This window comes from Astatotilapia calliptera, chromosome 15 (assembly GCF_900246225.1).
Source record: "Astatotilapia calliptera chromosome 15, fAstCal1.2, whole genome shotgun sequence".
Lineage (NCBI taxonomy): Eukaryota > Metazoa > Chordata > Actinopteri > Cichliformes > Cichlidae > Astatotilapia > Astatotilapia calliptera.
The window spans coordinates 40,024,143-40,040,121 of NC_039316.1; the positions used below are offsets into that span (position 1 = coordinate 40,024,143).

At 46.1% G+C, this 15,979-nt stretch overlaps 1 protein-coding gene across 2 annotated transcripts in view; it reads right to left on the reverse strand.

The window, feature by feature from the left end:
• The window catches only part of zdbf2 (zinc finger, DBF-type containing 2), a 21,237-nt gene extending 5,391 nt beyond the window's left edge, over window positions 1-15,846 (reverse strand). Inside the window, exons 1-6 of one of the 2 annotated variants that reach the window (XM_026142389.1) lie at window positions 15,558-15,846; window positions 7,779-7,967; window positions 5,972-6,006; window positions 5,844-5,874; window positions 5,662-5,758; window positions 5,430-5,581 (exon numbers count right to left, since the gene is read on the reverse strand). In XM_026142389.1, the coding sequence (XP_025998174.1) occupies window positions 5,430-5,581; window positions 5,662-5,758; window positions 5,844-5,874; window positions 5,972-5,993 (302 nt within the window). In that variant the 5' untranslated portion in view covers window positions 5,994-6,006; window positions 7,779-7,967; window positions 15,558-15,846. Of the gene's footprint in view, window positions 1-5,429; window positions 5,582-5,661; window positions 5,759-5,843; window positions 5,875-5,971; window positions 6,007-7,778; window positions 8,732-15,557 lie in introns of those variants that run through there. The other variant, XM_026142388.1, reaches the window with a different exon arrangement.
• Window positions 15,847-15,979: the final 133 nt, after the last annotated feature.

Genomic DNA, 15,979 nt, shown 5'->3' on the forward strand with positions numbered 1-15,979 from the left:
CAACTGGCGTTTAGATCAACTGGCGTTGGTCGAACAGATGTGTGGCAGACTTGCGTTTCAGGAGCTGCTACCTACAGACCAGCAAAAAAACGCCAAATGTGTCATCTGTGACACTTGTGAGGTTATCTCAAACACACTCAGTCAGTCTTGATGCTGTTGAACAACAAAATGTTTAAAAATGTGGCGAGTTTACCTGGTGATATCCTCATGCGCGACGCGATCGCGAAAACAGCAAACAAGTAATACCGCGCCGATGTCGTTCACAGGACAGCAAGAGTAAACGATCAGGAGACTCTAGTCGTCGTTATCGTTCCGCTCGCACGTTGTATTTCTCCGGTTTCAGCGTTTTTGCTTCACAACTAAAGCGTGCAGTTTACTTTGTGTGCACCAACATGGACTCGAATCAACCAGCGCCACCTCTGGCCAAGTGCCACAGCCTACAGCCAGATCAACATGTGACACACATCTGCACCACGTTTGAATTCGTGTCATGCACAACACATTTGTACCGTTCAATTGTCTCTGTTTGTGCGTCATGCAAATAAACCTTTGAAATGAATGAAATGATATCATGTTTGTATTATCAGCATACATTTGTACAAAATGCCAAATTATATACACAAAGTCATAAGAATCACCACCCTTGTTCATCATGATATCAATACTTTTGCCCATCAGAAAAATGTCGTGAACAAATACATGACACACTAATATTTCACCAGCGTCAGGTGAACTGACCTTCAGGTAAGAAGTTATGACCTGCAGTCTATCTGGTCAGATATAAACCAAGTTCAGGTGGAGTTTATTTTCCTTATACTGACTTTTTAAAGTCAGTTACAATAACTCGTACTGCTACCAGCTAGCATGACGGAGTTTCTATACAGCTGGGTGGGTGCTATGATGTTACTGATGTTGAACTTTATTTAATTCATAAGGTTAGTTAGTATAGTTGCCAACCGTCCCGTAAAAAGACGGAATCCTCCCGCAAAATATTACGCGTTTCATGTTGAGCTGAGAGGGGACGCAGTTTGTCCTGGACTTCAGCTAGAATGAAAAAAGACACAAAGGTGGAGTTATTCTGTCTTTGCTGCACAGCTGCCTCTTCAGCTGTATCCCAATTCAGGGTCTGCAGCCTTAAAGGCCGCACTTTAAGGCTGATTACGTCACAGCGACACGACGAAGGCTGTCCCAATTCAAAGGCTGCTCGAAATGCAGCCCTCAAATGCGTCCTTCATTTCCCTGAATTTTAAGGATGTGGCGGTGTAGACTTCGTGGCCCAACATATCCCAGAATGCATAGCGCGGCGGTGGGTGTGGATAATTTTGCCGAAAATAAACGGCGGATGAGGGGCGCCCGAAGAGTAAACTTTAAGTAAGTGCTGAATATGACGTCACTTCTTTATGTGCAAATGTTTAATAACGAAGAACATTAAACATTACTGTTGGCCACGTGTTGGCAAAATTATGTGATATGACGTTTGTACTAAAGCCTTTACTTTAAAATATACGCCGTTCAATAGCTGAGCTTAATCTTACAGAGAATGATCAAAGCTCATGTAGAAACAAACAAATGAACAAAAGATTTTCTCCTTCATTTCTGTCAAACACAGCTGTATGACACGTTTCCAGCTGTTAGTATCATGGTTGCTAGGCAACCTGGGCAGCGCGACGGAGGCTAGACCGTCCCATTTCACAAGCCTCGCACTTCCGGCCTTAGCGGTCTTTGAGTACGCGGCCCTTGAGGATCGTTAAGGCTGCAGACCCTGAACTGGGATACAGCCTTCTCCTCTCATTCTCTCTCCTGTTGCTACTTTAATCATGAAACTGATCAGTGATCAGCTGATCGGCTTTTCTCTCTTGTTTGTTTATCGCCCACTTTGCGCCAGAAAGAGGAAACCAGCAGATGTCGCTGTAAACAACAACAGCACGTTTAAGCTTGATCAGCTGTTGTTAGAATTTATTTAATATTAATTTCTAGTATCAGCTGATGTTTGCTGGAGCCACAGCTGTAAAGCTGCTGGTCATGATGTCGGTTTGGATATGTGGTGAGAGGGAAACATGAAGATGAAACCAGGAGACGTCCTTACTGAACCATCAGAGCTGAACAGGTGATGGAGAAACAGGTTTACCTTTTAGGTGACATGAATGAGTTGAAGTTATGAACTGTTTCTGAGAGACAAATAACACCAGGATCCTTTTCTAAGCAGCTGACAGCTGGTAACTGTGCAGGGGCGGATCTAGCAAAGTGTTGCCAGGGGGGCAGGTAGGGCATTAACAGGGAGAGGGGGGCACAAAGAAATACTTCCTTATTGTCATTTAAAATGTCTGGTTGTTATTAAATAATTATCTGAAGCTTACAACCAAAGTTTTTATCTGATGTAAAATGTATAGAAATCATACATATACCAACAAGACTGTACATCACTGTCACCACAGCGTTTGTTTTCATTCAAAGGCTTTATGGCTTTAATACCTGGTGGGCCGGTCTTTAGTCAAAATGCCCGGGCTGCTAAAAATAACTTACTGGTGAGAGGGACGTTGTTAGCTTTCCACATTCTGACATTTCAAAAGCTTCAGGAGCTTTCTGCTCAGCACAGCATCAGCACCACGGAGATACATGGATACATCCATAGACTCGAGACACAATGCATTTTTGGGACTTTCAGGTGTTTGGACCAATGTTTTATTTTCTGATCAAACCAGAAATCTTTAATGAGCAGCTGGATTTGTCTCACATTAACTGGCTGAGGTAATGCCAGTTAATGCAACATCGAAGCAGCTGGAATCCACAGCTGTGCGTGTTCATGGAGCTGCATGTTCACCTGCTGGACATCACTACCTGACAAGTTTAACTGTCTTCAGAACATTGCAGAGGCCTTATTGACAGTATTTGGCTCTACATATCTGTGTGAGCAGATTTTCTCTCACATGAGTGTCCTCAGGTAGCCTCTGAATGCTGGACACTCAGAGACCTGTGCCTGGGAGACCAGAGATCACACTAACATGTGTGTCTCTGTATTAACAGACATGCCATATTGGCTTAGTTTTCTTATCATTCTTGTGAGGAGACCATATATAGCATTTGTATTTTCTGTTGTACAGTCCATTTGCTGTTATGGAGTTCTTGTTATGGATAAAAAGTGTCTTTTTTTGTTTCAAAATAGCTGATAACTATTCGCTGATAGCTGCCAACATCTGCGAACAAAAATAATTCTATAAAGTGGTTCTACAGGGTGGGCCATTTATATGGATACACCGTAATAACATGGGAATGGTTGGTGATATTAAAGTCCTGTTTCTGGCACATTAGTATATGTGACGGGGCAAACTCCTCAAGATGGGTGGTGACCATGGTGGCCATTTAGAAGTCGGCCATCAATGGCGTGTTATGTTACGTTACGTTGAAACCAAGCACACCATTGTTTTTCTTGTGACATTACCAATAAGTCTGATGTGTCACATGGCCCTCTTCCTATCCGGTTGTTCAGTGATGACGCGACGAATCCTACTTCCGGGTCTAAAGTAGTCTGCGTTTAATATGGCTTTTGTGTTGTTAACATGTTTAATGTTATGTATTTTCTTCTATTTGATCTCAAAAAGCTCCTAAAACAGTCAGTGATCCCTGTTGACCTCCCTCGGCTTTTATTACCACTAATCATTTATTTAAGCTCAGTTTTTAAAACCTTAGGATGTAACTACAGCCCAGCCCATGCAGCAGTATATGAATGACTAACCTCGTATTGTGGATGGATTATCTCAGTTGTTCTCCTGGCTGAAGTTTGGTCCTTTTACAGCATCCTGCCATGCGATTACATTTGTTTCTGACCACCGAGAAAACTCACGTTAACTTTTATCGAGTGGAAAAAAAAAGTTAGCTTGTTTATATTATGCTAACATAGCTATGTCGCTAGCGGTCACGTAGCACATCATTATATACCAGCTAGCCCAACTTCAGTAACCCTACAAACGTCACTGCTGTTTAGTTTTCTGTCTTCATTTATGTTGGAAGTGATAGCAGAGCTGTACGTTTTAATTTGTTTCCAAAACCCTGCAGTCAGGACATGCTATATTGTATTTAGATAGAAGCTAGCGAGCTAACTCCCTGCTAACTTCTAACTCCGTTAAATGTCATAAATTCCGTTTTTATGGATGCCTGGATGTTAAACTCAATTGTTACACCTGGTAGAGCATAACGCTGATCATTTTATTAAAGATGAAAGACTTTAGACAGTTTTTCAACTCTCAGTAATGCCACAGTGATCGTTTGATATATGGACCTGCAGCGGAGTTTAGACCCAGACACGGCTAGTGACGTCAGACTGAACAACCGGATTGAAAAAACAAAAGTTGTATCCACGATGGCCGACTTCTAAATGGCCACCATGGTCACCACCCATCTTGAGGAGTTTGCCCCCCTCACATATACTAATGTGCCACAAACAGGACTTTAATATCACCAACCATTCCCATGTTGTTACGGTGTATCCGTATAAATGGCCCACCCTGTATATAGTGTGTAACTGTTAATATAGAGCGTTATTAAGTTGATTGCTAATGCAATCATATGGCACACTGACCTCTGAGGAAATTTTAAATGGCACTCGCCATCAGAAAGGTTGCCTACCCCTGCGCTAGAATATTTGGTGTCTGGCAAACCAGTCACAAAGCTCTGGCCACTGTTACCAGGGTCCCATGTTACCAGGGTAACAGCGGACAGATGATAAAAGGAGAGGAGAGGGAAGGTGAGACTGAAAATACAGAAAAACAAACATATTTCAGTCATCCAAGAGAGATCCCATATACCACATAATAACCACAGTGAGTTTCTACTACTGGAGCCACTGTGGAGTTTTTCCCTCCGTTTACCTCAGCTGTCTATGTGAGAAGCCCCCACCTTTATTTACTCTGGAACAGGCTGAAAACGATGTGAGTCAGAGAAGCTCACTGCTGACAGCGATACTGAGGCTATCCTGAAATTTTCCGTGGGTAAGTGTTTTGCTCACTTAATCCCGTTAGCTGTTTTTAGTTTGCATTAATGAATTTGTCTTTGAAGTAGATCTAAGTTTGTTGGACAAAGTTGTAGGATGTGAGGAAGTAATCAAACTGAGGGAAAGCGTAATTTTTAGGACACTCGAGCCTAACAGGAGGTGGCCTAATGTTAGCTTATAACAGCTCTTTTTGTTTAGCCGGCTCGCTGTCACGGAGACAGGACGGTCACATGTCTAATCAGCTGACAGTGACAGTACTGGTGTGCAGTCATAGACATTAATTCTCAGAATATTTCACTGGTAGGGTTTTAATCCTCTGATAGTGTCATGTTTGTAGCAGGTGACACTCACGGGGATCGTGTTCTGTCACATGGTGCCAGCTCCGCCCCTTTCATATGAACACACAGGTTAAGACTGTCACAGGTGCATCTATGTGGGTTACCTGGGGTCGTCGTAGCGATGTGGGTGGTGCTGCAGAACGTCCTCGAGGAAGCGCTCCAGCAGAGTCAGTCTGTTTCTGCCGCTTGCTGAGGTGGACCCTGAGCCTCTGGAGGACGCCCGGACTGAATCCAGGTGTCTGAGACTGGACAGGTGCTGGAAAAGACACACAACGTGATCAGAGAGTCACATGACCTAAGGGCACGTTCAGGTTCTCCTGTGACGTGTGTGCATACCTGGTCCAGGTTCCTGTACAGGACTCTGCAGTAACCACAGTAACCCTGTCTGCTGGGCTGACACCTGGATGGGCCAGGCTGAGGCTCCGCCCACATCCTGTCACACAAACAACACATGTGACCACACCTATCTCACCTATCTCTGATACAGAAGCTGAACGCTCCTGCACAGGTACACTCACCTGCTGGTAGGCTCAGCCTTCCTCTGGTCATCTGAAAGAAACACACAGTGTGAGACAGATATCACCTGTGTGTGTGTGTGTGTGTGTGTGTGTGTGTGTGTGTGTGTGTGTGTGTGTGTGTGTTCTACCTTCATCAGAGGAGTCGGACATCCTGACTGGAGATCTGAAAACAAACAGGTGAGAGTCACACCTGTAGCTGTCAGCACACACGCAGGTACAGTGGGGCAAAAAAGTATTTAGTCAGCCACCGATTGTGCAAGTTCCCCCACTTAAAATGATGACAGAGGTCAGTAATTTGCACCAGAGGTACACTTCAACTGTGAGAGACAGAATGTGAAAAAAAAATGCATGAATCCACATGGTAGGATTTGTAAAGAATTTATTGGTAAATCAGGGTGGAAAATAAGTATTTGGTCAATAACAAAAATACAACTCAATACTTTGTAACATAACCTTTGTTGGCAATAACAGAGGTCAAACGTTTACTATAGGTCTTTACCAGGTTTGCACACACAGTAGCTGGTATTTTGGCCCATTCCTCCATGCAGATCTTCTCGAGAGCAGTGATGTTTTGGGGCTGTCGCCGAGCAACACGGACTTTCAACTCCCGCCACAGATTTTCTATGGGGTTGAGGTCTGGAGACTGGCTAGGCCACTCCAGGACTTTCAAATGCTTCTTACGGAGCCACTCCTTTGTTGCCCGGGCGGTGTGTTTTGGATCATTGTCATGTTGGAAGACCCAACCTCGTTTCATCTTCAAAGTTCTCATTGATGGAAGGAGGTTTTGGCTCAAAATCTCACGATACATGGCCCCATTCATTCTGTCCTTAACACGGATCAGTCGTCCTGTCCCCTTGGCAGAAAAACAGCCCCATAGCATGATGTTTCCACCCCCATGCTTCACAGTAGGTATGGTGTTCTTGGGATGCAACTGAGTATTCGTCTTCCTCCAAACACGACGAGTTGAGTTTATACCAAAAAGTTCTACTTTGGTTTCATCTGACCACATGACATTCTCCCAATCCTCTGCTGTATCATCCATGTGCTCTCTGGCAAACTTCAGACGGGCCTGGACATGCACTGGCTTCAGCAGCGGAACACGTCTGGCACTGCGGGATTTGATTCCCTGCCGTTGTAGTGTGTTACTGATGGTGACCTTTGTTACTTTGGTCCCAGCTCTCTGCAGGTCATTCACCAGGTCCCCCCGTGTGGTTCTGGGATCTTTGCTCACCGTTCTCATGATCATTTTGACCCCACGGGATGAGCTCTTGCGTGGAGCCCCAGATCGAGGGAGATTATCAGTGGTCTTGTATGTCTTCCATTTTCTGATGATTGCTCCCACAGTTGATTTTTTTCACACCAAGCTGCTTGCCTATTGTAGATTCACTCTTCCCAGTCTGGTGCAGGTCTACAATACTTTTCCTGGTGTCCTTCGAAAGCTCTTTGGTCTTGGCCATGGCGGAGTTTGGAGTCTGACTGTTTGAGGCTGTGGACAGGTGTCTTTTATACAGATGATGAGTTCAAACAGGTGCCATTCATACAGGTAACGAGTGAGGGACAGAAAAGCTTCTTACAGAAGATGTTACAGGTCTGTGAGAGCCAGAGATTTTCCTTGTTTGAGGTGACCAAATACTTATTTTCCACCCTGATTTACGAATAAATTCTTTACAAATCCTACCATGTGGATTCATGGATTTTTTTTTCACATTCTGTCTCTCACAGTTGAAGTGTACCTCTGGTGCAAATTACTGACCTCTGTCATCATTTTAGGTGGGGGAACTTGCACAATCGGTGGCTGACTAAATACTTTTTTGCCCCACTGTAGATAGATAGATGGCGGCGTGTACGGGCGCAGCGGCGTCAGAGTGGAAGTTGTGTGTGTTTGTGAGGGACTATGTGAAACATCTGGTGTGTGTGTCTGGTTTCAGTACTCACCTGGAGGACGTGCAGTCAGTGACCTCTCTCTCCAGTCACAGTGCTCCATGCTGTAACCAGTGGTAAGGTGAGTGTGTCCATGAGCCTGGAGCTACAAACGGGAAGTGATTGATTATGGGTCAGAAGTCAGCGGAACACACTGGCCTGTCTGATCATGAGACAGGAAGCCTCTGATTGGTCCAGGTAAACCTGCAGCACAGACAGTCCATTATGCAGCCAGGTTGGAAACACCTGAGGGTGCTTATTTATCGCATCATACACACTCACAGCTCAGTAATGTGACTGGCTGTGTGAGGACGGGGCTTGTACAGCCCTAGTGAGGGTTTGTGATGTCACAGCTCACAGGTAATATGGCTGTTGAGTTGGAATTATTAAGGTTAAAGGTCACAGAGCCTGAAACAGCTGTTTCTTAACTGTGAACACTTCTAACAGCTGCCAACAGGACAGCCCACCTGAGCTTCACGGGCCAATAGGAACACTGGTAAACCCGCCCCCTTGCAGAATGAGGTACTCCCATTGGCTGTTATTCTCTGTCACTCACTTTGGTCAGCCTGGTGTGGGCGGGGCCAGCAGCTGTTTGATTTAAAGTTAAGGAAGCATACCGTTGGCACGGGAACCATCTGACTGCACATATACAGTCAGACACACACACCAACACAGCATCAGCACCAGGGACTTACCTGGCTGCGTCACCATGGTACATGATCAGAACACCTGGTTGGGATCAGGTGATGTTCAGATTACGATCGCCTGCTGAGTCACAGCTGATCCCTGATAACTGATCATTAACGTTAACAGACGTCTTTCAGTAGAATGTCAGAGGCTCTTCACGAAGCTCTATTCATCTGCTCAGAGACGTACCTAAGGAGGCCTTTGACTCCTGCCTCGTGGTCACATGACCTGTTACACATAGGGATGGGTACCGGTGTCCGTTCTGACATAAACGGTAGTGACCAGACCGAAAAGCAGCGCACATTTCGGTGCTTTATTTCGGTGATTTTTTTCCCTGAGCTGTGATACGCTTTAGATTCTAGCCAATCATTTTACGTTTCCGAGGATAGTGGGTGGGGCCAGGTACGTACGTTCTTTTAGAGCAGAGCTACAGATTAAAAATGCCCAAGGCGAAGCGGTCAAAAGTCTGGCTGTACTTCACAGCAAAAGATGCAAACTCAGCAGCCTGCAACAAGTGCTTTAAGCTGATACTGTGATACTGTCAAAGGAGGTAACACCTTGAATCTGATGAAACACCTGGCGACGCAAAGCGTTTTTTTTTAAAGCCGAGAAATGCACCGTATTTGATAGCTTGCTGCGAGACCTCACACCGAGCACATCTACTGCGGGTGTGGTGCCTGTTATCGGACCCGGAGTTAGCAACATCCCCCAAAAACCCGAAGAGGAGAGTCCTGGCCCCTAGCCCTGCCAGTGTAGCAGAAATGATGAGGATGATGATGCAGCAGCAGCCGTTCTTCTCTGGTGAGTAGCTTAAAGTTGTTCGTGTGTAATTTAGGTTGAGTAGGCTAACCACGTTATTACATTAATGCATGTAAGGTGAACTAGCAAACACCCTCGTAGTTACATGCGGCTGTCTTCTTGTTTGATGGCAGATACTCCCTTCACCCTGGCCAAAAAGGCTAAAATGACCAAAGAAAAAGTGGAAAACAGCTAAACATGAGAGGTTTTTGGACAAAGTTTGTTTTTTCCTTTTTTTTTCTTTTTTTTTTTTTTTTTTTTTTGTCTGTCCCGTTTGGCTCTTTTGCCATCAGGATTGTTGTCTAAAGGAAAAGAAAGATGCCCAACGGATTTACTTTACCAAATTGACCATCCCAGCCTTGCCATAATGGTCCATTTGATTCACCTTTTGTTGTTTATTTTATTTTCACTTACTGAATATGGGACAGACTTGACTGGGGGAAAGAAGGGGAGAAAGAAAGAGGGAAAGAGAAACAGCTGAGAAGAGGGACGGGGGAGAAGGGCAAAAACCAAAAACCAACAGAACGGGCAGAGTTTGTGGTTGTGATCACCCGTGTGTACACCTGTGAGCATGGACGCGTTTGTTTTTTGTTTTTTAAAAGGTTCCTTCATGTAATGATCTGCTAGAGGGTGTGGGGGGGCCACAGCCCCGTCCTCCAGGGCATGAAGCAGGTATGGAGGAGATCAAAACTCCAGACATCCAGAGGCCCCCAGAACACAAGAGACCAAGGAAGACCAACAGAGGGGCAGCCGCGCCACTGTCCCAGAAAGAGCTGAGGAGAGTCCCAGATGAGGGCTCACTCAGCAGCCGCGGAGCAGAAGCCAGGGGGAGTTGCAGTGACGCGCCCGTGAGTTCCGCCGGCAGCCAGCCGTGCCTGAGTGACCGAGCCCTAGGCCGAGAGGCCGGGGGCACCCCACCTCCGAAGTGGCCCGAGCAAGCCCCAGGCTCCAGGCCCCGATAAGCGGCCGCCAAGGAGTGAGCCGGCGTGTACCTGGACGCCCATCCCCGGACACAAAGAACCACCAACGCACCGATGTCTGAGGGAGTCCGCCACTGGCAGGGGAAGTGGTGGTAGGGGGAGATAGGCCTCCATACCTTGGAGGGCCTAAGATGTCCCCAGAGAGGTGGCGCCTGACACCCAACCTGACATATAGACACAGAAATACAGGCACACACATATACAAACATCCATTCCCACCCTCATGCTCTCATATACACTTACTCCACACTCAACCAACGTGGAGACAGACATAAAGAGACGCTGTACACATGATCACACTCCCCAAGTGTACTCTAAGCCCCGGGTCTAGGTACCCTTGCCCCTGGAGGGGGGGAACTGCACCCAGACCCAGGTGGTGTTACCCTTTTCCCTGCGGTGGGGGGAGGCAGACCGCCCCGACTCCGCAGCAGCAGGGAGGCCCCACACTCCAGACCGCAGTCGGACGGCCAACTCCTCCTCCTAGCCCCCCCGCTCCAGCAGGTCGCAGAGAACGGGGGTGAGAGAAAACTCCAAACCTCCCTCCACCCGCTCATTGTAGTGTTGATGCATGTGTGTTCTAAGGTGCATTTAAAACCCAGGAGGGCATGGAGCTACCTGCCAGAGAGCAGCAGGTAAGCGCATGGTCCCTCCTGCTGGCCCTCAATCTCTACGTGTATTTAACATTGAGAGGTGGGCAACGACGCCAGGGGTGGGGTGTACACCCTGATGGTACTTTGGATTCCGTGTATCGTGCCCACCCCCAAGATCCTATATGTATGTGTAATGAGAGTGTGAGTAATGTGAATGTCTAAGTTGTGGGATAAAATTGAGGCAGAGGCAGCCAGAAGGGGACGGGGGGGGGACGGGGGGGGGGGGGGGGGTGTCTCCTCTGCACCCTGGTGACATACCCCTACTCCAAGGTCCTGCATGTGTGGGTGGTTGTGGTGGAGCGGGAAGAGGGAGGCAGCTGGAGATGGGGAGGGAAGGAAGGGAGGGGCAAGTGACCCCTCCCTGGGGCCAGCTCCCCCGCTGACCCCAGTAGGCACCCCCATACTCCGCGACCCACCAGGGAAAGGGGGCCCAGGCCCATCCAGACCGGGGCCCAGTGCAGCAGCGCCTCCCGGCCCCACAGAGCCCAGGACAGTCCACCCAACCCCACCACAGAGAAAACTGCACCCACCCCACCATCCACTCTTCTTCCAGACTACATAAGACAATAAACACCCAGGCTGAGATCTTCCTCCACCTCTCCTGTATCTCCCCCTCCTGTAGAGAGAGCCCCTGAGGAGAGGAAAGCTCCTGCAAGATGTGACAATCTTCCCCACCAGTTGAAGAGCCCCCCAGGTGGCTCGATGCACCGGCGGCACCCTGCTCCAGGGCTGGGCCCCCATGCACCCACCCGCCCACAACCCCAGCAACACACCAACCAGGACCCAAGCCCCCGAGGCCCGGCCCGGGCCCCAGCCCAGAGATGGAGCGCCCCCAGAACCTCACGCCCATCCCGGACCCACCCAGGGGCAGCCATGCTACCAGGTCAATAACCCACGTCCGTCACCACAGACCCTCCCCTAGTCCCGCTGCACGCAGCCGCGAGGAAACAAGTCACCTGAGAGCCAACAGAGCCCCTAACCGGACATGACCGCTACCCCGGGTTGAGCCCCCCAAGGAGAATGCCTCCGGGGAACCCCCCGACGCCCTAAGCCTGTCCCTACCCCCACACCAATCACAACAGTGAAGGCGGGACCAAACTATGACCCCCCACCCCCACTAGGTGATGGAGCTGATCAAAGGAGCCCAGAGCAATTGATCTGATGTGGTGGCAGAGGCTGTATCAAGACTAATGTAATCTAATAGATAATTTCTATATTGGTTAGAATTAAGATTATTTTTATTTTTCCAGTTCATGAGAACTGTTTTCTTGGCTATGCATAGGGCAGTGAAAACCATATGGGCGATATTCTTTTCTGAAGTGACATTATCTAAGCTGCCCAACAAACACACTAAGGGGGAAGTTGGAATGTTACATTTCAGACACTTCGATAAGTCTTCACATATCTCGCGCCAAAACTTCTGAACTGGTGGACAGAACCAAAGAGCGTGGATATAATTGTCCGGTGAATTGGTTTGGCAGTGTGAGCAGTTGTTGGTAGACGTAAAGCCCATCTTGAACATCCGATGACCTGTATAGTGCACTCTATGTAATATTTTGTATTGAATTAATTGAAGACTGGGATTTCTAATTAGATGAAAGGTTTTTAAGCAAATCTGAGACCAGAAGTTTAGGTCTAAGTTAACTGATAAATCCGCTTCCCATTTTGCAATAGGAAGTGATATTGATTCATCTGTTTTAGAAAGCATTCTGTATATTTTGGATAGTAATTTGGGGGTTTTAAGAGTAAGAAATTGAACCACACTTGGTGGTGTTTGTAGTTCAACTTGACCCGGTTTAAATTTCTTTTTTACTATGGATTTAATTTGTTGATATTCTAAAAATCTTTTCTTGTTGATCCCATATTGTGTAACTAGTCTGTCAAATGAAATAAATTCTGTTCCTTCTAGTATATGTTCTAAATATTTGATTCCTTTACCACTCCAATCTGAAAAGTTTATCATATTATTGTTTTGTAATATGTCAGGGTTGTTCCAGATAGGTGTACGTTTGCATGGGATTAATGAAGACGCTGTCAATTTTAGAAACTCCCACCATGCTGTCAGAGAAGCGCTGATGTTGATGCTTTTAAAGCATTCATGTCGTTGGATGTTTGAGCTGATAAATGGTAGGTCTGAGATCTCTAGATTATTGCAAAGTGCTTGTTCTACATCTAGCCAAGGTTCATCTAAGAGGGTATGTTTTAGCCATCCTGAGATAAACTGAAGCCTGTTGGCTAAGAAGTAGTGCTGAAAGTTAGGCAGTTCTAGTCCTCCTTTATCCTTGGTCTTTTGTAGTGTTTTTAAGCTTATACGTGGGGGTTTATTTTTCCAAAGGAATTTGGACATACATGAATCTAGAGATCTGAACCAATCTTGTGGCGGTTTAGTTGGGATCATTGAGAATAAATAATTTATTTTTGGTAAGACCATCATTTTTATAGCGGCAACCCTTCCCATGAGTGATATGGGTAGACATTTCCATCTAGCCAGATCATCTTCTACCTTCTTTAAAAGTGGGATATGGTTTAATTTAGTTAGATCTGCAAGCTTGGGAGAAACATTAATACCTAAATATTTTATATTTCCCGATTGCAGTGGTGTAGAAGAGGAATTATGGAGGGAGCAATTAATCGGTAGAACTGTAGATTTTGACCAGTTAATTGAGTAATCTGATATTCTTGCAAAAGAGTTTATCAATTCAATCACCCCAGAGATATTGGTTTGTGAATCTTGGAGAAAGAGTAACACATCATCCGCATAAAGGCTGATTTTATGTTCCACGTTCTTGCATTTTATGCCCTTAATTACTGAATTCTGTCTAATTGCTGCTGCTAGTGGTTCAATAAAAATTGCAAACAGTGAAGGGGAGAGTGGGCATCCCTGCCTGGTGCCCCTCAAGAGACAGAAGCTGGAGGATGTCTGGTCATTTGTTCTAACACAAGCTGTTGGGGAATTATATAATATTTTTAACCAGTTTATGAAAGAGGATCCAAAACCAAATTTGTGTAAAGTTGCAAATAGAAATTTCCAGTTAACTCTGTCGAATGCTTTTTCTGTGTCTAAAGAGACTATTGTAGTTTCTAGGTTTTTACTGTATGAGTAGTCTATCAAATTAAGTAATCTACGTGTATTTGTTGATGAGTGCCTACCTTTTATGAAACCAGTTTGGTCAGGATGAATTAAGAGGGAGGTTATTTTCTCCAGTCTCTTTGAGAGAGCTTTGCAGATTATTTTAAGGTCTACGTTTATAAGGGATATTGGACGATAGCTTGAGGGATATACAGGGTCTTTGCCTGGTTTTAGCAGGAGATTAATGTTTGCAGAATTCATATTTGATGGGAAAAAAAAAAGTTTGTTTTTTCCATTGTTTAAGCACTGCTTCCAGCCAAGAGTGATACCATATATGCCCTATAGCTGCAGAAAAGGCTAACATTGTTATCTTTTTACAAAAAAACAGCTGAACATGAGAGGTTTTTGGACCAATTTTGTGTTCTCCATTCTTTAAGCACCGGTTTGAGCACCGTTTAAGCACCGGCACCATTTCAAAAGTACCGGTTTGGCACCGGTATCGGATAAAACCTAAACGATACCCATCCCTAGTTACACACCATGTCAGCGGGGAGGAGTCCCATACATGAGCATATGTGAGTGCAGTACAGGCGATGCTGTGCTGTGATTGGTGTTTGAGTGCAGGTGTGTCTGCTAATAAAATGATTCATATGTAAATTAAACAGCCTCTTGTGTGACCTCCACTTACGCAGAGCTGCTTTACTGACTGAAGGACCGCTGCTTCAGGTTAACCCAGTGTTTAACCTGCATGCTTACATTCAATTCTATTTTATTTATATACGGTCAAATCACAACAAAAGTCGCCTCAAGGCGCTTCATAGAGAAAGGGGCGGGGCTACATCTTCTTACCAATCTAATTGTGATGTTCAGAGTTTCAGGTCAGCTGACCTTGTCACTGATTCTTTGATTTCCAGATGTTTTCAGTGAGACTTACTGATTTCATATGAACCACTGACTGAAGCTTAGACTGAGCGTCTCACTGTCACACCGCTGTGTTACTGAAACTGTTTATTATGTTGTGTGTAGATCTTTATCACCATCTGATGAAATCTCTGGTGTCTCTCATAGGGATCATTTTCTGTGGAAGATTCACATGACCCATGAAACACCTGTGATTGGTTCAACACTGCCAGCTCCACTGCTTTTATGTGACTGGCGGTTAACGCAGTGTGTTTATAACCAGCTCCCGTTTCCATGGTAACTCTGAATAAACAAGCAATTATGTCAGTTATTTGTTTGTAAACAAAAGGCGCCTTCGACTGACCACTCACAGCCCTGCTCTCCCTGCGCTCTGATTGGCTACTGTCGCCTGAACCGAGCTTTTAATTGGTTGATTCTGACTGAAACTAACTAGCCGCGTGCTAACCTCCCCTCTTAAGCCTGGCTGGTTAAACTCACGCTAACCCCGACTTAAACCGGACTCGCGGTAACCATGACGACGCCGCTCGTCATGCTGCCGGTGACGTGGCTTTACCCTCACGGCAGCTGTTAGCATTAGCACCTGGCTATGCGGTAGCATGGTTAGCCCGCTAGGTCAGGCCGAAAGAGCAGCTGAGTGGCTGTCTGCGGGCTCGGTGCATTCACGTCAGGGCGGACAGAAACCGTTTACCTTCCGCTGTTTGTTGTTCTTCTTGCTTTTGTTCAGTTTCCACAGATTTAAAAGCGCTCCGCCGTCGCGCGTTGCTACCCCCCTCTGTTTAAGTTCCGGTCCGACTCTTCTTCCACGGATCCATTCGCTGCAACACAACGGGGGCGTGCCGCCGCCAGCAGGCCGCACGGAGAAGTGCAGCCTCTACAGCCCGGGTTCCAGGGTTTAAAAAATAAAAGTTACTTGTTTCTGTCCTCCAATCACAGCTCAAGTTGCACATTACATCATGAGCTTGGGATGAACATCATCACTCTGCACAGACTAATACAATGATTGATGAACTAGCTCAGGTGATGAAACAGACTTTAATTGAATCCACTGAAGAGGATGCGTCAACTGAGTGTGCCCTAAATAAAGTTTGAGCTGACTAAGGCTATGTTCAC